Genomic DNA, 24,727 nt, shown 5'->3' with positions numbered 1-24,727 from the left:
CCCAAAGCTTTGCAGTTTCCTTCTCATGTTCAGTAATGAGTTCAGACACAATCCTGTGGAAGATATCCACCTCACGCCCAGCCATCTTCTTGTATTTGAAAACCTCTTGTTCTAGCTTCTCCATCCTGTCTTCCAAGCTTCCTTCTCCTTTAGGACCCTGGACATCCTTGATCTGCAGTTCTCCTTCAACGAGCAGCAACTCCTTGGGGTGCATCCTCAACTCCTCCATGTACAAGTTGCCAACATCCTTGCAGGAGCTGTCCTTCGGAGTTTCCGACGAAGACATGATGGCTCTAGATCCGAAGCAAATCCTGGCAGAAACAGCTCGAAACAAAACACGTCGAGAAAACGATATACGGGCCTCCAGGGGTCCGGGGGATTATATAGCAAAAATTTTCACGACAAAAGGAAAGTACCAGATCGAACTAGAGTCGGAAAGGGGCGACGAGGCGGCCAGACCATAGGTCGGCGCGGGCCCAGTCGGGCCGCGCCGGCCTATGGTGGCACGCCCTCGTGCGTCTTTTCCACTCCGTTTCGATCTCGTAATTTTTCATATTTTCCAAAAACAGCAAAAATATTGTTCGGAAAGTAAATTGCGTACTTTTCATTACCGATCTTGTTACCTATTCAAAGTCGAGTTAAGCGGACTGTCAATTTGCCCTTTAATGAAAGCCTCCGGTGTTTCCACTCGAATAATATCAACATCAACATTATAGGAATCACACGAGATATAATGCTTGAGTCTTTGTCCATTCACCACTTGCGTGGCATTGCCTTGGAGAGAGCTAATTTTGATTGCTCTGAACGATACACCTCCTCGACAACATATGGTCCTTCCCATTTCGAGAGTAATTTCCCTGCAAAGAATGCGAGACGAGACCGATACAATAGGACTTTATCCCCAATATTAAATTCTCTTTTGATAATCCTTCTATCATGCCATTTTTTAACTTTCTCTTTAAAGAGTTTAGCATTTTCATAAGCTTCACTTCTCCATTCATCTAGAGAACTCAATTGCAACAACCTCTTATTACCGGCAAGTTTAGGATCTTTATTTAATTCTCTAACAGCCCAATAAGCTTTGTGCTCTAGTTCTAAAGGTAAATGACAAGCTTTTCCGTAAACCATTTTATAAGGTGACATTCCCATGGGATTTTTATAAGCAGTTCTATAAGCCCATAGTGCATCCTTCAATTTACTAGCCCAATTCTTTCTAGTTTTATTAACAGTCTTTTGCAAGATAGATTTAATCTCTCTATTTGATAATTCTACTTGACCACTAGTTTGAGGATGATAAGCGGAAGCAATTCTATGATTAATACCATACCAAGCAAGAGTTTTTCTAAAACCTCCATGAATAAAATGAGAACCTCCATCAGTCATAATATATCTAGGCACTCCAAATCTAGGAAAAATAATGTCTAAAAGCATTCTTAAAGAGGTCTCACCATCAGCACTTTTTGTAGGTATGGCTTCCACCCATTTAGTAACATAATCAACAGCAACAAGTATATGAGTGTTACCTTCTGAAGACGGAAAAGGTCCCATGAAGTCAAATCCCCAACAATCAAATGGTTCAATAACAAGAGTATAATTCTTAGGCATTTCATTACGTCTGGAGATATTACCAACCCTTTGGCATTCATCACAAGATAAAATAAACTTCCTCGCATCCTTGAAGAGAGTTGGCCAATAAAAACCTGACTGTAGAACCTTTTGCGCGGTTCTTTCTCCGGCGTGATGTCCTCCATAAGCACTACCATGGCATTTACTCAATATCTCCTGTTGTTCATATTCGGGAACACATCTTCGCATAATACCATCCACTCCTTCTTTATATAAGTGTGGGTCATCCCAGAAATAATGCCTCAAGTCATAAAAGAATTTCCTCCTTTGCTGAGCTGAAAAGGTTGGAGGCAAGTACTTAGAAACAATAAAGTTAGCATAATCAGCATACCAAGGACTGTCTCGCGAGCTCACCTTTATTAAAGCCAATTGTTCATTTGGAAAACTATCATTAACAGGAACAGGATCATAAGCAATATTTTCCAATCTAGACAAATTATCAGCGACAGGATTATCAGCACCTTTCCTATCTACAATATGTAAATCAAATTCTTGCAAAAGAAGTACCCATCTAATAAGCCTCGGCTTAGCATCTTTCTTTGTCATAAGGTATCTAATTGCAGCATGATCAGTATGAATCGTAACTTTTGAATCAACAATATAAGATCTAAATTTATCACAAGCAAAGACTACAGCTAATAATTCTTTTTCAGTTGTAGCATAATTTCTTTGAGCAGCATCAAGAGTTTTACTAGCATAATGAATAACATTCAGTTTTTTATTTACCCGCTGTCCAAGAACAGCGCCTACAAGCAAAATCACTAGCATCACACATAATTTCAAATGGTAAGTTCCAATCGGGAGGTTCAACTACGGGAGGCATTTGTTAAGGCTTTCTTTAGAGTTTCAAAAGCTTCCTTACAATCATCATCAAAAACAAAAGGTACGTCTTTTTGAAGAAGATTAGTAAGAGGCTTTGAAATCTTGGAGAAATCTTTAATAAATCTCCTATAAAACCCAGCATGACCAAGAACACTACGAATACCTTTAACATCCCTCGGATAGGGCATCTTCTCGATTGCTTCAACTTTAGCTCTATCAACTTCAATACCTTTCTCAGAAATTTTATGTCCCAATACAATTCCTTCATTAACCATAAAGTGGCATTTCTCCCAATTAAGAACAAGGTTAGTTTCTTCACATCTCTGCAAAACTTTATCAAGGTTTCGCAAGCAACTATCAAAAGAATTCCCATAGACGGAATAATCATCCATGAATACTTCCACAATACTCTCGCAAAAGCCATGAAAAATAGCAGACATGCATCTTTGAAAAGTAGCAGGAGCATTACATAAACCAAAAGGCATACGCCTATAAGCATAAGTTCCATAGGGACAAGTAAAAGTGGTTTTCTCTTGATCTTTAGTTTTAACAGCAATTTGTGAAAATCCAGAATAACCATCAAGAAAGCAAAAATGGGTATTTTTAGACAATCTTTCTAGCATTTGATCAATAAATGGTAAAGGGTAATGATCTTTCTTAGTAACTTTATTAACTTTTCGAAAATCAATGCACATTCTATACCCTACAACTACTCTTTGAGGGATGAGCTCATCATTATCATTAGGCACAACAGTCATTCCTCCTTTCTTGGGAACGCAATGCACAGGACTAACCCATCTACTATCAGCAATAGGATATATAATACCAGCTTCAAGAAGTTTTAATACCTCATTCCTTACCACCTCCTTCATCTTCGGAATTAGACAACGCTGATGTTCAACAACAGGCTTTGCATCATCTTCCATATTAATAGCATGTTGGCAAATAGAAGGAGAAATCCCCTTCAAATCATCAAGAGTGTAGCCAATAGCGCCTCGGTGTTTCTTCAATATTTCCAATAGCCTTTCTTCTTCAAACTCTGTAAGCTTAGAACTAATAATAACAGGATATATTTTCTTATCATCAATATGAGCATATTTAAGATTATCAGGCAATGGTTTTAAATCAAAGACAGGATCTTCCTTTGGTGGCGGTGTTGTACCCAGATCTTCCACCGGTAAATCATGCTTAAGAATAGGTTGGCGAAGAAAAATTTCCTCAAGCTCATCTCTTTCTTTCCTAAAAACTTCACTCTCGCTATCCTCCAAATGTTGCTGCAAAGGATTATTAGGAACAAGAACAATAGATGCACACTGTTCCATTTTAAAATCATTATTAGGCAAATCAGCTTTATAAGGAGCTTTGGTAAATTTAGAGAAGTTAAACTCATATGATTCACCAGCAAATTTAGTCAAAATTTTCTCTTTCTTGTAATCTATAATAGCTCCACAAGTATTTAGAAAAGGTCTACCAAAAATAATAGGACAATAATCACTAGCAGCAGAACCAAGTACCAAAAAGTCAGCAGGATATTTAATCTTACCACATAGAACTTCCACATCTCGAACAATACCAATTGGAGAAATAGTTTCTCTATTAGCCAAATTGAATAACCACATCAATATCTTCAAGTTCACAAGAACCAATTTCGTGCATAATCTCCGTATAAAGCTCATAAGGAATAGCACTAACACTTGCACCAATATCACATAAACCATAATAGCAATGATCACCAATTCTAACAGATAGCATAGGAACACTAACTTGTTTGGGTTTATTAGGATGTGAAACAATATTAGAAGCATCTTCACAGAAAATAATATGACCATCCTCCACATTTTCAGTCACAAGATCTTTAACTATTGCAACAAAGAGTTCAACTTTTATTTGTTCTTCGGGTTCTACGGGTTTCTTTTCACTTTTATGAACCACACTATTTATAACAGTACTCCTTCATTTTAGCAGGAAAGGAGTTTTTTCAATATAAGCTTCAGGAATAACATGATCGGCTTCAACTACAACGCATTTATTAATAGATGAATCAATTTTATCTTTATACGGTTCATGATACTTATCAAAATTCTTCTTAGGCAATTCATAATGAGAGGCAAAAGCTTTATAAAGATTTGCAGCAACTTGAGAATCAAGACCATATGTAGCACTCATATTACGAAATTTATCAAGATCCCTAAAAGCTTCACTGCATTTATAATCATAAATTATACGATTCTCTATCCTTGTCGTTCTCCCAACCTTCGTATTTTCTTGGATCCGATCAAGAAGGTCCCTTTTAAACTCTTCTTTGTTGCGTGTAAATGATCCAGAACAAGAAGTATCCAGCACGGTCTTGTCTTGAAAAGAAATTCTTTCATAGAAAATATCAATAATAACATTACCCTGAAGCTCATGAATGGTGCATTGGAGCCTTAAAGACTTCAATCTCCCCCAAGCTTGGGCAATACTTTCTCCATCATGAGGCCGTAAATTATATATGCGGTTACGATCTTTGTGAATTTCACTTGGAGGATAGAATTTAGAATAAAATAAAGGCACAATGTCCTCCCAATCAAGAGAATCACCATTCTTCAAGAATTTATACCAATGCGCCGCTTTACCGTGACAGCGATATAGAGAATAGTTTCTTTCTAACTTCATCCATGGCAATACCTGCACATTTGAATAACCCGCATAATTCATGCAAAAACAGTAAATTATCACCGGGATGGACAGTTCCATCCCCTTCATAGCGGTTATCCATAACACGTTCAATAATTTTCATAGGTATTTTATATGGTATCACTTCCTCACCTGGCGCCTCATCCACTACCGTTGCAGTAGTAGTAGATTTCCCAAATAGAAATTGAAGAGAAGATCTCTCCATAATGACTTATAGCAGCAGACAGAAATAAAATCAGCACAAACAGTAAAGGCTTTCCTTACCAATTCCACTTACCAATAGCGCTTCACTCCCCGGCAACGGCGCCAGAAAATAGTCTTGATGACCCACAAGTATAGGGGGTGTATCGTAGTATTTTCGATAAGTAAGAATGTCGATCCCAACGAGGAGCAGAAGGTGTTGACAAGCAGTTTTGATGAAGGATTCCCTGTAAATGCTCACAGACAAGTATTCAGGGGGTTTTGATGTAACAGTTGAATAAAGTACGACTAAGTAAAGTGCGAGAGTAACAATTGCAGCGAGTGGCCCAATCCTTTTTAGCACAAAGGACAAGCCGGTTTGTTTACTTATAATGACCAAACGTTCTCGAGGACACACGGGATTTTAGTCTAGTGCTTTCGCTACATACGGCTAAATAATCTTCATTGTTATGATAAGTGTTGTGTGGGTGAACCTATGCTAATGTACCGCCCTTCCTAGGACTAATACATACTTGTGATTATACCCCTTGCAAGCATCCGCAACTACAAGAAAGTAATTAAGAATAAATCTAACCACAGCCTTAAACTCTGAGATCCTGCTATCCCTCCTGCATCGATATACCAACGGGGGTTTAGGTTTCTGTCACTCCGGCAACCCCGCAATCGGCAAACGAGTACAAGATGCATTCCCCTAGGCCCATAAAGGTGAAGTGTCGTGTAGTCGACGTTCTCATGACACCACTAGAAGAATAACACCACAACTTAAATATCATAACATTGAATATTACTCAACCATACTTCACTACTAACATTTAGACTTCACCCATGTCCTCAAGAACTAAACGAACTACTCACGAGACATCATATGAAACATGATCAGAGGTGATATGATGATGAATAACAATCTGAACATAAACCTTGGTTCAATGGTTTCACTCAATAGCATCAACAACAAGTAGAAATCGATACTGGGAGAGTTTCCCCTATCAAACAATCAAGATCAAACCCAAATTGCTACGGCGGTGACGGTGTCCAGCGGTGGAGACGGCGGTGATGATGGTGGAGATGATGATGATGGTGATGGAGATGATGTCCAGCTCGATGACGGTGACGATGGCGTCGATTTCCCCCTCCGGGAGGGAATTTCCCCGGCGGATTCCTGCCCGCCGGAGAGCTCTTTTCTCTCTGGTGTTCTCCGCCCCGCAGAGGCGGCTGTGGCTCTTCGCGAGGTACCCCCTGTGGCTTAGGTCTTTGGGACGAAGGGTTTCGCGAAGAAAAGGAGGCGAAAGGGGCTGTGGGGCCCCCACACCACAAGGTGGCGCGGCCAGGCCATGGGCCGCGCCGGCACATGGTCCAGCCCCACCTTGGGCCTTCTCAGCTCCCCCTTCTGGCTTCCTTCGTCATCTGGAAAAATAGGATTTTTGGTATAATTTCCTTCCACAGTTGATCTTCCGAAATATTGCGTTCTGACGGTGCTTTTTCCAGCAGAATCCTGGCTCCGGTGCTTGATCCTCCAATAATGATGAAACATGCAAAATAGATGAAATAACATAAGTATTATATCCAAATATGAAATATATCAATGAATAACAGCAAATTATGATACAAAATAGTGATGCAAATTGGACGTATCAACAGGGAACGGTGGCCACGCGGGGGAAGAGGCCTCGTACGATGGCGGGGGCGGGGACGGCGGCGGCCTTGAGGAGGACGGGAATGGAGCGGGGGCGTACTACTAGGACGACGACGGAGGATACTGGCGACGACGCCGGCCAGGAACAGCGGCGGCGGCCGGAGCAGGGAAACCCTAACCCTATCCTTCCATTGGACAAGACGGGGAGAAGGGGAAAATGGGCATGGGGCTGTTGGGCTGGGAACAATTGCAAGGGGCGGGCTACGCTTATATGCGAGGGCAGTTTTCTCGTAGTTAGCAGGAAGTGTTAGGGGTATTTTAGTCCACCGCTGCTCAGGAAGCGGGGGAAGCTCGGGAAGCAGGTCTCACCCTGCTTCGCGATTGCTAGTTCATTTACGCACAGCGCTTCAATGAATCGCTTTTCTATTTGTTGTCGTTTGTTTGGGCTGCTGCTTTTGGACCTCAAAAGCTCCAAAAGTAGAAGCAGAAGCCCAAATAAACAGGACCTAAACCTCCAAACCGCGTCACAGGCAACAACAAAGCAAAACCGAACCCCAAAGCTTCCCAGACCACATACCACTACTTATACGCCTACATGAATCGGCGAGGAGCAAGCTAATGGCAGGTGGCCGGCCTTGAGAAGGAGACTAGCAGATGAACTTGACGATGGCGTACACTGCGCTTCGGAGACTCGCACCATGAGTAATAGACTGCAGACGACACACCGTAACCTAACCTCGCGAGAAAAACAGGTGAGGCCACCATCTCTGACTGCCACATCGGGGACACCCCTCGCAGCCTAGGCAACACCTTTAAGAAGGGGAATGACGTTGTAGCGCCACCGCATGGTCCGACAGAGCAGACCTATTGTTTCCCCTGGCATCGAGAGGAGGAACAACCCAGTCCATGATCACGCCTCCAAGAAGGAAGTGGCACCCGTAGGCACCACCGTGGTCAGCAACGGAAGCATCGAGCAAGATTTTCACCTGGGACAAAGACCTTCCCCCGACGAAACGGAGAAGAACAATGAGGTTGCGGATACCACCGCAGGAAGGAGCACTATCAACGATGAAGGAGAACGTTGCCCACCACCGCTGCAACATCCTAGCTCACCTGATATGAGACTGAGATGGTCAAGATGAGGTAGAACAGGGATGCTGCCATCATCGGAACAACAACTCCGCTCACCACCAGCCTTGGAGGAGGACCACCACATCAGTCGGCTCACCGGCAGGACCTAGGGCCAAGCTGGCAGGTCTAGCTATGCTCGCCAGGCCCGTCTAGGCCACGCCATGGGCGTCCCTGGCAAACACCACGCGCAGCCGACCGTCGTCTCGCGAAGGCCCTGCGAGCAGCAGCTAGCAGCCACCCCGCCGCCGCAGCATCGAGCGGCACCTGTCCAGGCCCATCTGGACCGCGCCACGGGCATCACCGACAACCGCCATGCGCAGCCGACCGCCGCCTCGCCAGGGGCATGGCGGACCAGCAGGTCGCAGTTGCCCCGCCCTACAGAACCGCATCAAGTGGCACCACTCGAATACCGCGATGTGCAACCAGCCAAAGCCTCCACAACGAGCTCCCCCAGCCCCTTGGAGGTGAGGGCGCTAGCCGCCACCACGGAGATGGTAGCGACAGCGGAGGGGGTTGACGGTGGGAAGTCCCCGGTGGCAGCGGATTAAGGTTCCCCTGAGTCGCCCCATTGCAGTATAGGAACTAGAGTTGGTGGCATAAAAAAATTATGCAGCATGTGTTTCTTAATCAAAGTCTACACAAAGATTAACACCACCATAGACTAGAAAATGCAGTAAGACCGGCTCTCCGCAGATTTACAGAGTTGGAAATATTCTCTTGCCGCCAAAATAATATTACCGATGGATGTCGCATTCACAAGCACAAGTTGTTTATTTGCCCTGTGCCAGTTGTACAAATACAACAACTACATTGGCATCTCGCAGTAACCAAGGGCCTCATCAAATGAAAACAGAACTTGCAGAACAGCACACCCCGAAACACAGGGGCTTCCACGGATTATATTGTAGTTAAGTTACATGTTAAGGGTACAAAACTGATGGTGCTGTAAGGATCTCGATTCGAAAGGATTGAACCGTCTCTAGTGTGGTTTTGGTACAAAGCCATCTACCGCGAAGTTTCTGGTTGCTGCAGGTAAGGCCAGTCGGACACCATCAAGTTCAGGCTTCGCTATTACTTGGCAGCCAAGACGAGATCTGGAACATGTTATGTAGCAAACTGCTGAAGTCTTGATTGCACAATACAAACAAACAGTTTTCTTTCAGCAAATAAAATACCAAACTACCATGGCATTTATACAGAAGTTATACAGGTGTGGTTGGGGAGAATAAACCATTTAGCAATATTCTCAGTTATAGTTAAAGTTATCTTTAGCTACTGTTGATCGTTAACACAAGTACTATACGAGCAACCGTAGTTCCTAATGGCTGCATATAGGTGTTACAATAATTTTCTGGCAATTGCCTAAAGGGCAGAATGCACATGTCAAAGTGCTCAAAGACTTATCTGACAATTGCCTAAAGGGCTCAATACATATGCCAATTCTAGAAAATTAGTGCGCTTCTTTGTCTGTATGATGCCTATAAAGCAAAACTTGAGGGGTTCATGTAAAATGGATAAACAAACAAGAATACGCTAGGAGATTTTCACTTACGTTTCAGTGAGCCCAAATGCAAGGTCTAGCATATCGTTTTCTTCGTCTGTTGGATCCTCTAGCTTGTTATAATGTTCTACATCCTGGATAAGATTTAAATTGCTAGTCAGCAGTACTTCAGCTTGTATGGCAGAACAAAACTAAAATGGCTCATATGTAGAACATACCATCACTATGACATGACAAGTAGAACATGCCAGCGATCCTTCACATGCTCCTGCAGTAACCAAAATGCTAGGCAAGGTTATTACCTAAAATTGAAAATCAGCTGCACGATCATAAAAGGAGAAAATAACATATCCAGTTAATAAATGGAAGACAGTGAAGTCATGTAACAGAGAGTGCATGATATGTGGGTCGGGTGTCAGGTGAATGAGCAGTTAGGTTTAAAAAAGCTGGCCGTATCAGATAGCATTCACCTACTACAGGCTTATGTAGGGAGCAAATGGAGAAGATGGAAAACATAAAGCTTCCATTAATTGAAATTATAACCTTCAAGTTCAATGCCGTTCTCATGAGCAGCTTCTAACATGGACATTCCAACGGGAACTCTGATTGTCTGCTCGGTGCCATCCTTGTTGACAAATGTTACAGAGATTCTGTTCAGGACAGACAAAATTGGTCTTGTCAGAAGATCAATTCCTTCTCCCATGTCAAATAATTGCTCAAATCCGAATATTAGCATTCAGAGATTCCGTTCAGACAGAGAAAAATGGTCTGTTCAGGACAGTTCAAGCTATTGTTTCAGGGAAGCTATTTCATTTAGAGGCGAAAGGAGCAGCCCATCAAACGTGAGAAATGCTCAGGAATATGCTGCTTACTCCAAAGATGGATAGGTTATCAAATTTCATGCTGCAGAAAATCTGAAAGAAGGGACAGATACACTCACTTCTCTTTGTCCTGACTGCCTTCATCATGATGACTACTAGTTGTGGCAGTGGAGAAGAGGATGCTCTTCTGAAAAATATAGAACAGAGTTCATAATACACACACATATTTGTTAAATGCATGGCTCAAAATTCAAAACAAAAGAAAATTGGCAAATATAAATCATCATTTCTGGACATACAATTTTTTTTTACAAATGCACTGTTTGTACATATAACTGGAGGTGGCAAAAGATGCACAGGAGAGCAAATATAATCTTTAGTAATATTTTTTAGAAAACTAGATAATTGGACTGAAACACTACAAATTACTATATGCACAATGTAAATAAGAAAAACTATATCACTGCCTTGGATATCTTCTCAGTTACAGAATGTATGAAGGGCATGAACACAATTGCAACGATTATAGAGCAATAGGACTAACCGCTGGAGCTAAATGTCGAGTGAGTTGACCATGGTAGTAACTGCTTCTATGGCTTGTTAAGTTGCCAGCTGCATAAAATTTACAATAATGAACCTCAATGAGAAGGCAGAACCATATATGCACCTTCACTAAAGGGGTCAAAGGTGAAGGGGATTAGCTGTACATCAACCCAGACGGTTTCTCAAGACAAGAAAGCGAGAAATGGAACTGTCAACTAAGGACATTTGCTAGCATAGTGACATAATCAACAATTACAATCTAGTTAGAAGGTAAATGGTAGCCACAAGTGCGAAGCAATGGCTGCGAGCACGGCATACTTCATGTAAGCATCGCATTCTATGAATTCACAACTTCACATTGTTACTTGGTCACATCATCAGGCTAAACACAAACAATTTTATACTACTGATTCCTATTAGCACAGGTAGCATAGGAGGAGAAAGGGGATAGAAAAGATACCAACCAGCTCTGGTCTCGCGCAGGAGCCGGGCACCGAGCTGGGAAATCCTGGAGAGCATCGCAGCAGCCGAGCCTACTGCGTCCGAACCCTAGAACAACACCCCACAAACCACGAATCAGCACCATAATCACCGGCCGGGCCGAACGAATCACCACACAGAAGCAAGAGGCGGCGGGAGGGAAGGCTAAGAGAGCCTATGAGACGAACCTTCCGGAAGCGGCGGTGGGGAGCCGCCGGTCGCCTTCCACGACGGCGGGAGACGGCGAGTGGGGTGGGGGAAGGCTGAGCCGTGGTGGAGCCTCGGACCACCACCGCCTCCGGAAATAATAATGGGCCTGGCAAAGAACTGCTAAATGGGCCGATGAAAGCCCATTTGGTCACCACCATAAAATGCTCGGAGAAACCCGACCGTAAACCCTCCTCTTCCTCCTCCCCACTCCGTCCGCCGCCAGGACGCCGCCTAAACCGAGGCGAAGCTCCCCCCGCCGCCGCCGCACGACGTAAGTTGCGCCCGACGTTCCCCCTGTGTTCTCTTCTTGCGTTCTCGCCTGTAGACCGTCTCGTAGAGTCATATGCCTGGTTTTCTTTGATGATCCGTTCGGATGGCAGGAAAGCTGCGGTTCTTGGTGTGTGAATTCGTGGTTCGGTTCAGCCTTTCCATGCCCGCTCGTAGTTGAAGTCTGTCCAGAAATTTTGTGGAAACCAAGCTTTTCTTCTGTGTTTCGGCGTGTTCTTGTACTGATTGTAGAATTTGTAACAACCGGCTCAATAGGGCTGGGGATTTGAGTAGTTAGCTGCTGCCGGCTTAGACACGTTTTTTTTTGACCTGGACTTAGACTCTGGTATTGCTATATCTGAATTAGCCCTACTTCCAGTTTTAAACGCCCTAATTATGAAAGCATGAACTGTTGCTGTTGTGCTGCTTCCTATGAGAGGATGTTTCTGTATGTTACCAAGGTCTCTATGCTTTGTTTTTGTTATAATTAAATCGTGTAGTATTTCAGTGCCTGAGGTAGTCTCCTGGCTGTGATGCTAACTGGTTATACTTATGCTTTAATTATGTTTAACTGTGAATAAAGAAAGTTGGTTTTGCCTTGGTTCTCCTATTATTTACGTCAAAGTTTCGGTTCTGTTACAAGGATACACTTGTAATTCTGGGCAGGAATCTTGAGTATTACCTAATATAATTACAGGTTGATGTTCTCTGTATGTAGTTATTGCTAGATTTTTCCCTGCTAAGTTTGGTTGGAAATTATTCTTCTTACTTCCTTTTTTCTGCCTTTGATCTCATACTATTTAAGTTAAAGTTTTGGTTCTGTTACAAGGATGCACTGATAATTCTGGGCATGAATCTGGAGTATTATAATTATTAATATAATTACAGATTGATGTTCTCTGTATGTAGTGATTGCTAGATTTCCCCCTGCTGTGTATTGCTTTTTTTTTTCTCCATTTTGTTTTACCAGTTTATGCATTTGTTTTCTTGCTGTTTTTCCTGCATTCGTTGACCTGATGTTTGTTTGTATTGCAGGAACAAGTAGCCAAACTTTATATCGGCAAGATGGTGCAGTATAATTTCAAGAAGATCACTGTTGTCCCTCCTGGGAAGGACTTCATCGACATAATCTTGTCCCGCACTCAGAGGCAAACACCGACTGTTGTCCACAAGGGCTATGCTATCAACCGCATTCGCCAGTTCTATATGCGTAAGGTTCGGTATACCCAGCAGAACTTCTATGAGAAGCTGTCCACCATCATAGATGAGTTTCCTCGACTGGATGACATCCATCCTTTCTATGGCGATCTGCTTCATGTGCTCTATAACAAGGATCACTACAAACTTGCTTTGGGTCAGATCAATACAGCTAGAAACATCATTGCAAAGATCTCCAAGGACTATCTGAGGCTGCTCAAGTATGGAGATACCCTGTACCGGTGCAAGTGCCTGAAGGTAGCTGCACTTGGTCGCATGTGTACTGTTCTGAAGCGTATCACTCCTAGTTTGGCATACCTTGAGCAGATCAGGCAGCACATGGCCAGGCTTCCATCAATAGACCCAAACACCCGCACTATATTGATCTGTGGCTATCCAAATGTTGGGAAGAGCTCTTTCATGAACAAGGTCACAAGGGCTGATGTGGATGTGCAGCCTTATGCTTTTACAACGAAGTCTCTGTTTGTTGGCCACGCAGATTACAAGTATCTTCGGTACCAAGTGATTGACACCCCAGGAATCCTTGATCGGCCTTTTGAGGACAGAAATATCATAGAAATGTGCAGTATCACTGCTCTTGCACACTTGAGGGCTGCTGTGCTTTTCTTCTTGGACATCTCTGGTTCTTGTGGGTATACTATTGCTCAGCAAGCTGCACTCTTCCACAGTATAAAATCTCTGTTCATGAATAAGCCTCTAGTCATTGTTTGCAACAAGACTGACTTGCAGCCCCTTGAAGGGCTTTCTGAGGAGGACATGAAGCTGGTAATGGAGATGAAGTCAGAAGCTATGAAGACTTTACCTCAATCTGGAGATCCTAATGAGGAGGGTGTTCTGTTAACAATGAGTGCTTTGACAGATGAGGGTGTGATGGCTGTCAAAAATGCTGCGTGTGAGCGGCTTCTTGAACAGAGGGTGGAGATCAAGATGAAATCAAAGAAGATCAATGACTGCTTGAATAGATTTCATGTTGCTATGCCCAAGCCTCGTGACAATAGGGATAGGCCTACTTGCATCCCTCAGGCTGTTGTTGAAGCTCAAGCAATTGCTGCTGCAAAGGAAAAGAAGAAACTTGAGAGGGACCTTGAGAACGAGAATGGAGGTGCTGGTGTCTATTCTGCCAGTCTCAAGAAGCATTACCTATTGGCCAATGATGAATGGAAGGAGGACATTCTCCCTGAGATACTGAATGGGCATAATGTTGCTGATTTCCTGGATCCAGATATCCTGGAAAGGTGTGAAGAGTTGGAAAGGGAGGAGGGTCTTCGTCTTGAAGAAGAAGCTGCTCAAGATGCTTTCATGATTGATGGCCATGATGAACTAACTGAAGAACAGCGTGAAATATTGGGTAAAATTAGGAAGAAGAAGGCAATGCTCATCCAAGAGCACAGGATGAAGAAGAGCACTGCAGAGAGCCGTCCTATTGTTCCTAGGAAGCATGACAAAGATAGGAAATTCACAACCAAGAGACTGGGCAGGCAACTTACATCCATGGGTGTTGATCCTACTGCGGCAGTGAAACGGATCCGCAGCCAGTCAAGAGGCCGTAAGCGTGAGAGGTCACTGAGCAGAGCTGAGGGTGACGATATGGAGGTGGATGGGCAGCACTCCGACAAGAAACTACGAACTAGGTCTAGGTCCAGGTCCCAATCACGACCAATGACTGAGGTCGTACCAGGTGAAGGGCTCAGGGACTCGGATCAAAAGAAGAAGGCCATCAAGAAATCAAGGGACTCTACCAAGAACAGGAACAAGGAGGCCCGCAAAGGAGAGGGTGACCGTATCATCCCCACCTTGAGACCTAAGCATCTTTTCTCTGGGAAACGAGGAGTTGGGAAGACGAGCAGGCGATAAGCGATTCGATGATGCTACACGACTGCTTGCCATCACTGTATCAGGTGGGCGAACTCTGCCGCACATAGTTCTTTCCACGTATTATTCTTTGCTGTTATTATTGTACTTTGATGCTTAACTCTTCATTTTCTCCCACTGCAGGAACACCTGGGGTCACTGCTATTTTCTGGTTGGAGATATGGGGTGGCTTCGATACCCAGCCAGCAGGAAAGAGATACTACTATCTGCATTCTTCTCTGGTTTTTGCTTTATGTTACACATTGTTCTCGTTTGTTAGACTATGTTTCTGTTGAACTACATTGTTTGTCGTTTCGTCTGGCATTAGCGCCGAGTAGTGTCAATTTTTGTTTGATGATATTAATGTATCCGAACGGGCCGCTCGTTTTCCTTCTATTGAGTTATATATTTGGTACTGTGACATGCCAGTTGTGTTTTTCCACATTCTGGATGCAATGGTGCGCCTGTTGCGCTTGCTTGGATCGTGTAAGTTTTGATTGTCAGTCGTTCCCCTGGCTGTTTTCGCTTAACTTCTTCGGGTGGCTATTGCGCTTAGCTTCTTCGGGCGGCAACAGCTTGCGCGCGCTTGGGTCTGTTTCACGCTATAATTTCGGTGTACGATTCTTGACTGTTCTGCTGATCCAAGCGGTCGTAGTAATCGAGGCTCTGTCACAGGTTGTATCCTTAGTCTTCTGCGGACGTCTCCATGGATGCAGGCTGTGGAGACCATGGCGCACCTGCTCACTGGGTGCTTTTTCTCCATGACGGTGTGGTTTGAGGTCCTCTCGTGGATCCGATCCACCTCAGGTCCTCCCCCGGTGGAGGGTAACTTTGCGGAGTGGTGGTCGCTGGTTGTGCGGACCGTTCCTCGCCAGCTGCGCAAAGGAACTGAATATGAAAACAACGGAATGTAGCGGTCTTTGACAACGCATGGCCTTCGGTGACGTCCCTATTCAACGACATTAGGTCCGACGCGCGGCTTTGGACGGACGCGGGGGCCCGGGGTGTCCGCCAACTCCCCTAGACTAGTTTCCTTTTCTTGGGTTGAGTTGTATAGCGGGGTGGGGGCTTGTACATATAACTTTCTTTTCTATCAATGCATCGAAATGCAAGATTTCTGCGTTTTCGCGATTTTTTTTGTGTGTTTTAACATTTCTCTATCTCTACCACTATAGTACACATTTTTTGAATATTTGAATCTACCTTGCTCTCTCCTGGTCTACCTGCCATGAGCAAAGTAAATTCGTTAGTAGCCGTCGATTCCATTCAATCGAGCGGCTGCTCAGTCGGATTTGCTCTCCACCAATGTCCTACCATTCTGGAACAGTCCACAACCAACGGTCCTGGCCCCCTCTAGCAAAATTTGCAGCATCAACTCGATTTATGGCCAACCTCCCTCATTCCATCTCACGTTCAAGCATCGCCTGGAAGTGGAAGTGCTGCTAGCTTTAGATAAATCTCTCTAGGCTCACACACCACCCACATCCATCCTCTCGCCGCCTCTGTTCCACACCACCACCTCCTCCAGATCGGCTCTCACATCCACATTGCAGCTCCACCACCATCTCCTTTCAGGCATGCAACTGGTGCGAAATCTCTTGACTCCTGCTGGGTCCAATCTCATGGCAGCTAGGCGTCCTTCTATGACTAGTTGACCATAGTGCCGCCACAAGCCACAAGCAAGTTATTCCTTCTCGTGGTTGCCTATGCTTGTGAGTTTTGTGAGGATTCTCTTGCATGAGAATACTGCACATGTAATTCTTCTTGTTACTGGTGATAAAGTTTCACTAGGTTGGAACACAATAATTGGAGATTGGTATGGTTGTACCTTTTTGGACTACTTTCTTTTTCCCTGCACGCAAGCTGTTTGTGTTTTTGTCCAAACCGCTATCTGTTGGTAGACTATAAAAGAACAATGCCATCTGAACGAAAATGACTCCTTATCGTTGCTTTTATTGTGAGGTTTCTCCTTTAGTGTAACATAAAAACGATTTAATGCTTCATTGTAGATTGTTTTGTAGAAAACACAGGAAGCCATGCAGCAAGATCCAACGAGATGGAAGGCAGTGACCCTTTCAGAGATATTACAAATGTCCACTAGGTAGCTTCACCAAAATGGAACCGATATACATATATTTAATTCTCTAATTATTATCCTTGTCGATCTCTTGCCCTACTGTGCATACCATTTCTGTGTTTTTGTCTTTTTTTTTTGTAATAATAGCTATCCCCAGAGAGCAGAATAATCCTTTAACTGAACCAAAGTTGTTATACAAATGAGTTCTTCTCAGTGTAAGCATTATCATGATCGGGATAGATATCTGCGAGTGACTGCATTCTAAGCAAGAAATGTCATATTCTTTAGGTGTCTCACATCAGATTCACTTGGATTAGGACATTAATTAAGAGGGTTCCTTTAAGCTCTTTTAGAAATGTCATATTCCTTCTGTGTTCCATTGATGCAATGAGTACCAAGCGAAAAAAGTTGGTCCTTGTGAAAGACAGAGACCAAAAGAAAATATTTGAATTGGTATTGTTCCAGCATACGGTACTAGCTCAATAGATTAGAATTAGCATTAGTTTCCAGTATAGGATGACCCAGAGCCATTGGGACTCGAACGTATATGTCAATTTTAGCATACAAAAGAAGAATCATAGCAAAATGAGAACCTGTGTAATGAGTCTGAAGCTTGTCAGTAACCTGTCACAAGACTCAGCTGTTATAAAAGTTCAGTGTGTAACTGGGCAGGTTTTGAAGCTGATACGAAGACATGGACTAAATGGTTTTGAAGTCACGAAGACTTCCATTGACCTTCTCATGAATTAGGTTCTTTGGCCATATTTTAGGAGATAAATGAAACCTAGCGGAGTTAATTGTACCTGACATGACTAATGGGTAAGCACAAATCATTTCTTCGGGATACATTGAGCCATTGGGCTTCATACGTTATTTGATATCCGATCATTTTAGTTTAATACTGATATTTCTTCACTCATGCAGCAATACGTAGGTCAAAAAGACAAATATCTGATAAAATAGGTAGAATTTACACTTCATTAAAAATCCATGTCTGTTGCCTTCCATCCCAGATTCGATGATATTCTACATAGAATTGTACGGCAACACACGTGCCTTCTACTAGTACTTCCATATTTACCGCGAAAAGAAGTAGTCTGATATATTACTTGTTGCACATTTGGATGTATAAATTTTTTCCATAAAGGGCATTTTTATTACTTGAACAAGCAATTGCACCCAGCGCATAATCAGGATGCACACACCCGTTTATAGGTCCCAAAGTACAAACAAAAGGGGAAAGGCGAAATACATATCGAAACGAGAAAATATAAAGCGCCTATATAGTAGGTGGAGCTCCAATCCGTAGGTTATGCGGCCACCCATGTAGGGAAAAAGTATCCATATCCGTATCCACCAATCGTGTATAGACCTCCGGAAAGAGATCGCGATTCTCCACCCGCTGAAAAAGCAACCACAAACGGAGAATACCGGTACATCTGTAGATAACCTGCAAGATAGAATAATTTTTAGCATTTTTATTATTATTTTTACATAGCCATAGCGTCCAGATAACTGCAAGCGCACCCATCCTAAGTCTTCGAAACCTTAAATCGATAACATGAAAGCCAATTACCAAATAGTACATTGGCAACATTAGTCGGAGAATAAAGGCTGAAAGCTACTTGGATGATCGACCATATAGATCTAGCAAACCGACATTGAAAGAATAAATGTTTAATAGTCTCGTCTTGATGGCGTAACACACATCGAGCACTTCCATGAGTATAACCCCACGACGAAGACATCGAAGTGCTGGAGACTTTAATACATGCTGCCAGTGTTGTACCTATGGTGTCATCTAACTCTATGTGATATCTTACACACAATTGAACAGACCAGCCGGCATCTGTACTCTTCTCTGTTTGTTCATTGCTTTTGAAAGGTTGGTTATATTCTGGTTAAGCTACAAGATATGTGAGATGAAGTGATACATTTTTTTGATGTATCTCTACCATGTACTCATTGTTATATAAATATACGTTGTATTGATTGTCAAAGAAAATAGTGATGCGCCCAAAACATCTACAAGCCCACCACGTCTACAACTCAATGTTAGACACAATGTAGCTGGCGCGGCGAAAGCGCGCATGTCCATCTAGTCTTATGTGAATCTTGATGCTCTTGAAAATTTGCCGTGAATTTGTATTGAAACAGAGGTGTTTCTGAATCTTCAAACAAGAAGTGGATCTGAATCTTTGAAGAAACATGTATAGGATAAAAGAATGAAAAAGAATTACGATGGGAAAATTTTAAATTAAATCATTCCAGATTATTCAGTCATTTGTACAATTGTTGAATTTTGTTCTTCGATAATACAAACTGTTTAAGGGAAAACAAAACCATTATATGTATTTACACTAAAAGCCATTATGTGTTAGTTGAGAAAAGAGACAGAGCAACACAGAGCAACCAGTCAAGAGCAGCAGAAGCAACACAGAGGAAACCTGAACATAGAAAACCTAAAAATTGTAGGAGGCGATTGTGAAAAAACAAAATAAAGCTTGTATCTGTAAATATTTTTGCATGAATCTCCAACATAGCAATAGTAAAGATAGTGCCCGGAGGGCCTTTTTACATCAGGGCATCTCCAACGGGGCGACGAAAATAGACGTTAAGCGACCGTTTGCGTCCGTGCGAACCGAAAATGCGTCTCGGACCAGGCCCAGCGGCCCGACACATAGTGTTCGGGCTGTCTGCGGCGACGCAAACCTGGCCCAATATGCGCCTCGGATGCTTCTCTGCGGACGCTGCGCAGACGCGTCGAATGTCTGCTCGCGTCTGGCGGACGTTTCGTCGGGCCCTCCTGGCAGTGAACCAAGCTCGATGCGTCTTCTCAGGTGTGCCGGTACTTGCGCCGAGGCGTCGCTTCAGCAGTCTGCGGTCATTAATGACGTTGCCTCGCATGGTGTGCGGCCGTCACCTACCTCTGCGCACAAAGTAATGGCGATGCCACGCTTGCCGCGGCCGTCGCCTGCCTTAGCCGCCGCACAAGCTCCACCGTAGTGCCCCGCCGCATAACCTAAACCTTTGCCATGAGCATTGTCGGCTGCGGCCAGGCTACCATGCCTCCACCTTGAAAGGATACGGATGTCGCCGAGAGGGGGGGGGGGGAGGGGGGTGAATAGGCGGTTTAAAACTTTTACGAGATGGGCTTAACAAATGCGGAATAAAACTAGCGTTTACTTTGTCAAGCCCAAAGCCTATATACTATGGTTCACCTATGTGCACCAACAACTTATTCTAAGCAATACAAGCAACTATGTGATAGCAAGATATACAAACTTATGCTAAGCAATACAAGCAACTATGTGATAGCAAGATATATAACTTCGAGCACGATGGCTATCACAAGGTAAGGTGCATAAGTAAAGAGCTCGGGTATAGAGATAACCGAGGCACGCGGGAGACGATGATTTATCCCGGAGTTCACACTCTTGCGAGTGCTAATCTCCGGTGGAGAGGTGCGGTGGCTTAGTGCTCCCGAACGCCACAAGAGGCTCACCTTGAGGTGTGGTTGCTCGATGCACACCAACGCCACAAAGGCCTCACCCCAAGATGCGGTACTCACACCATACACCGAGCGCCACGAAAGCGCCTCACCTAAATCTCCGGTGACCCTCGCCACAAAGGCATAGGTCACGGTTCCACTAAGGGATTTCCTTCGAGGCGGAAACCGGGCCTTACACAAAGATTGGGGCACACATCCACAACTTAATTGGAGGCTCCCAACAAATCGCCACAAAGGCGTAGAATCCGTCTAGGGTTCCAAGAACCCAAGAGTAACAACCTTCTTGCTTTCACCACCACGAATCACCGTGGAGAACTCAAACCGATGCACCAAATGCAATGGCAAGAACACCACAAAGATGCTCAAGTCCTTCTCTCTCAAATTCCAACAAAGCTACAAAAGCTATTGGGAGAATAAGAGAGGAAGAACAAAGGAATTCACAAAGAACACCAAGATCAAGATCTAGAGAGTTCCACTCGCAAAGAGATGGATTTGATTGGTAGAAGTGTAGATCTAGATCTCCTCTCTCTTTTCCCTCAAATGGGGGCAAGAATCATGGAGGGATTGAGAGATAGTGCAAGCTTCTCTAGTTCAACAATGGAGGAGAGAGAGAGTGAGAGAAGCTACAACCCAAGGAGGAAGAAGGGGGTATTTATACCCCCCAAGAAAATTGAGCCGTTGGGCAAAACCAGGGCCGGATAATCCGGCCTAAGTAAGGGCCGGATAATCCGCCCCCCCGGATAATCCGGCCAAAAGTCCGGCCCCTGTCCAGAGTTGCTTTTCTTCCGATTTCGAGGGGGCCGGATATTTCCGAAATATCCGGCCCGGATATTTCCGAAATATCCGGCCTGAGCAAACTGCAGAAACACCAAAACTAAAACGGGCATAACTTTTGCATCCGGACTCCGATTTCGATGATCTTGGGCTCGTTGAAATCACAACAACGAGCTCTTCAACAATATGCATAGAAACATCATAGTCCAGCAAAGGAGGATAGAAACAAATGATGAAAGGTTTGACCTATCTCAAAAAGACATACCGGTAAAACCTCCAATCTTGAAAATGCAACAAGTTGCCCATGGAAAAACCATTCTCAATGAACTAGAGCTTGTCATGAGAATAAGCACAAGCTCTAAAACATCACATGGATAAGATCCAAATAAAACCAAGTAAGATGATGAACCAAACTCGAAAACGCAACAAGTGATCTATGCGAAATCCGTTTTCGATGAACTAGAGCTTGTCATGAGAATAAGCACAAGATCTAAAACATCACATTGATAAGGTCCAAATAACAACCAAGAAAGATGATGCAAGGATGCAAAGGTTTGAGCTCTCTCCGAACGATACGATCGAGTTACTCACTCGAGAGCCCTCTTGATAGTACGGCAACTAAACTATAAACCGGTCTCCAACTACACTATGAGACCGGTGAGAAAGAAACCCTATCAAGAGCAAACCTTATACTTGTGCATTCCACTTGAGCTCGATGACGAAGATCTTGACCTCAACAAGATGGAACGCCTTTCTTGCTTGTGTTTGCTTGATGAAGTCTTGTGGATTGCTCCCCCATAATCCACCATGGGAGAGCTTCTTCTTCGGCGCATCTTCACATAACCATGATCACCATGTGGATTGCTCCCCCATAATCCACCATGGGAGAGCTTCTTCTTCGGCGCATCTTCACATATCCATGATCACCATATGGATGGCAAGACTCAAGCAAAGGACCTCTTCGAGATGGCTCATCTTGAACTTGCACTTCATTTCTCCATGGCAAGCTTCAAGCTTATGAACTCTTCGAGTTGTCTCATCTTGAACTTGCACTTCATTCTTCATTCTTCATCATATTGATGTCTTGAAGTAACTTGAGGGCTCACTTCATCTTCATCTTCAAGACATACTTGACACTTGATATTCTTCATCAATTTCTTCTTATTGCAACCTTGAAGCCAACAAATGGTTCAAGAATTGCCTATGGACAACTCCTACAAATATAACTCAATGCAAACGTTAGTCCATAGGGATTGTCATTAATTACCAAAACCACACATGGGGGCTCCATGCACTTTCAATCTCCCCCATTTTGGTAATTGATGACAATCTCTTTGAGAGGGTTTATATAAGGAATTTAAGTAACAAATAAGTTGAATATATAGAGAAAACTCTCCCATAATATATGCATGTGTGAATGATCTTGACTTTCATTGCATATATTGGCATTCAAAGCCTAGTGGAGTTTCCTCTAAATATTCAACTATGCAAAGCAACAAGATGCAATGCAATAAAGGCACATGCTTAAGCACAAAGCAAAGACATAACCAAATTCCCTTAAACCCTCCAAACTTCTCCCCCATTGGCACCAATTGCCGAAATGGGTGAAAAATTTAGAAGGCCAATATAGTGAGAGTTCCTCCATAGCGTGTGCATTTCTCATAATTTGAGTGGAATCAAATGCACATATCCAATGACGAATATTCGGAAGGAATCACACTATAGATAGGATCAAAGATTGCAAAAAGATAACAAAGTCAAGAAGCTTCAACAAATGAAGCAAGCAACCAAATGAACCACAAGGAAGATACCAAAAGAAAGATAGATATTATGATAAGATCAAGAAGATTGCTCTAAATAATATGAGGAAGCTCCCCAAGGTTTGTGCACAAAACTAGACAATTTGCATTGGAGTATAAAGTGCACAAACATGGAATCATCACTCCCATGATATCATTCAAAAACAAAAGATACCAAGTGAATCAAACTCTAATGATCACCACAAGATAGTGTTCTAAATCAAATGAGGAAGCTCCCCAAGGTACATGCATAAAATAAAATGTTGCATTTGAATACAATATGCATAACATGGAATCCTCACTCCCTCATTACCATTTAAAACACAAACATTTGCAATAGATCATAGATAGAAAATTAAGCTTACCACTTGCAACAAACAAATGGTTGAGCAACAAGTAAGAGGCACCATAATAAAAGGCTCAACCAAGAGGATATGTGAAAGACATGATAAAGCATATTATAAGACTATTACAAGGATGAGCAAAAAGCATCATCATAGTATTCAATGAATTATATTGCTTAGCATGACCAATCAACACGCAACAAATAAATAAGATATCGAATGGAGATGTATCATCTCTTATGCGTATAAGTTTCTCTAAGTGAGCAATATCACAAAGATATTTATCCACAAAGAAACATGCACACACAAAATAGATACACAAGAAATATAGCATGATATCCAAGACAAAGTCATGCAATATACCAATAAGAATTTTTGCTTAATAGCATGGCCAAAGGCTCAATTTTATCTTATTGTACATTCATGAACTTCAACCACAAACAACTAAAATACATCACAAATATCAACAAGGGATAGAAGATAGTTGGGATGCATTTGAGAAAGGCAACAAGTATCACAAACGGGGATACTAAAAGAAATAACTCAATTTGCACTTTCATCGATATTGCACATGTGAGAGGCTTGAGGAATTGATATGCAATAAAATTGCAAGATAGGCATAGATGGGATGGGTGAATCATGATCATGATTTTATATACTTCCCAACATATGTGCTCATCTCAAACTACTCACATTCGCAATAAAGAGGTTTCGTTAAGATTTTAGCAAGAAGCACAACATTTGCAAATCAAGAGATTCATGCCAAGATGCAACCACATGGTTGGATGCTAGAAAAATATGCATGAGAAGATACTTGTTACCGAGATAGCATTGGTGAGGATGTAGTAGATATGTATTTGTTGACCATCCTAGCTTGCCTCAAGTTACCATTGAGTCACCACTTCTCCCCAAGAGTGAGACAAGCATCCAATGCATATCCATTGTACCTAACACAAAGGTAAGTACAAAAAGGTCCCCAAACTAATTGGGTTCAAAGTAGTTAGACACACTACAACATATAGGACAAACTCCACAATTCTATGTGCATATAGATATGAAATTGAATTTCATGCACATCTTAGCCAAATTAGGATTTGATGGAGTTTACCCTATATATTGGATCAAAGAAAGTGACACATGCCATAAGATATACATATATTAAATATGCATGCACAATACTTTCAAGAACCAAAGGAAGATACAATTTGGACAAAAACACCAAATAAACCAAGAGACAATGGT

The 24,727-nt window shown here is 42.9% G+C and overlaps 2 protein-coding genes across 2 annotated transcripts; one reads left to right on the top strand and one right to left on the bottom strand.

Annotated features, from left to right (window-relative positions):
- Positions 1-8,783: 8,783 nt before the first annotated feature.
- Positions 8,784-11,817, bottom strand: LOC127317853 (adrenodoxin-like protein 1, mitochondrial). Its single transcript, XM_051348452.1, has 8 exons — positions 11,623-11,817; positions 11,419-11,503; positions 10,956-11,023; positions 10,531-10,598; positions 10,134-10,240; positions 9,809-9,858; positions 9,642-9,724; positions 8,784-9,183 (listed from the first exon to the last, which is right to left on the bottom strand). Exons 1-8 carry the CDS (start codon positions 11,800-11,802, stop codon positions 9,069-9,071), a joined length of 756 nt encoding a protein of 251 aa, XP_051204412.1. The 5' UTR covers positions 11,803-11,817; the 3' UTR covers positions 8,784-9,068.
- On the top strand, positions 11,803-15,262 carry LOC127317852 (nucleolar GTP-binding protein 1). The gene is made up of 3 exons (XM_051348450.2): positions 11,803-11,915; positions 12,947-15,027; positions 15,125-15,262. The coding sequence occupies exon 2, from the start codon at positions 12,977-12,979 to the stop codon at positions 14,981-14,983; it is 2,007 nt and encodes a 668-aa protein (XP_051204410.1). The 5' UTR covers positions 11,803-11,915; positions 12,947-12,976; the 3' UTR covers positions 14,984-15,027; positions 15,125-15,262.
- Positions 15,263-24,727: the final 9,465 nt, after the last annotated feature.

The sequence above is a fragment of the Lolium perenne genome, chromosome 7 (assembly GCF_019359855.2).
Source record: "Lolium perenne isolate Kyuss_39 chromosome 7, Kyuss_2.0, whole genome shotgun sequence".
In the NCBI taxonomy this organism is placed as follows: domain Eukaryota; kingdom Viridiplantae; phylum Streptophyta; class Magnoliopsida; order Poales; family Poaceae; genus Lolium; species Lolium perenne.
Note: the sequence above shows the minus strand (reverse complement) of the source record. Positions and strands in the feature narration are given on the sequence as shown.

Excerpts from the sequence above, each read along its gene's own strand:
- LOC127317853 (XM_051348452.1), bottom strand. The coding sequence starts at position 11,802 with ATGGTGGTGACCAAATGGGCTTTCATCGGCCCATTTAGCAGTTCTTTG. Across the intron at positions 9,725-9,808 it reads CTTGTCATGTCATAGTGATG|GATGTAGAACATTATAACAA; the intron begins GTATGTTCTACA and ends AATCTTATCCAG. Across the intron at positions 9,184-9,641 it reads GCATTTGGGCTCACTGAAAC|ATCTCGTCTTGGCTGCCAAG; the intron begins GTAAGTGAAAAT and ends AACATGTTCCAG.
- LOC127317852 (XM_051348450.2), top strand. The coding sequence starts at position 12,977 with ATGGTGCAGTATAATTTCAAGAAGATCACTGTTGTCCCTCCTGGGAAG.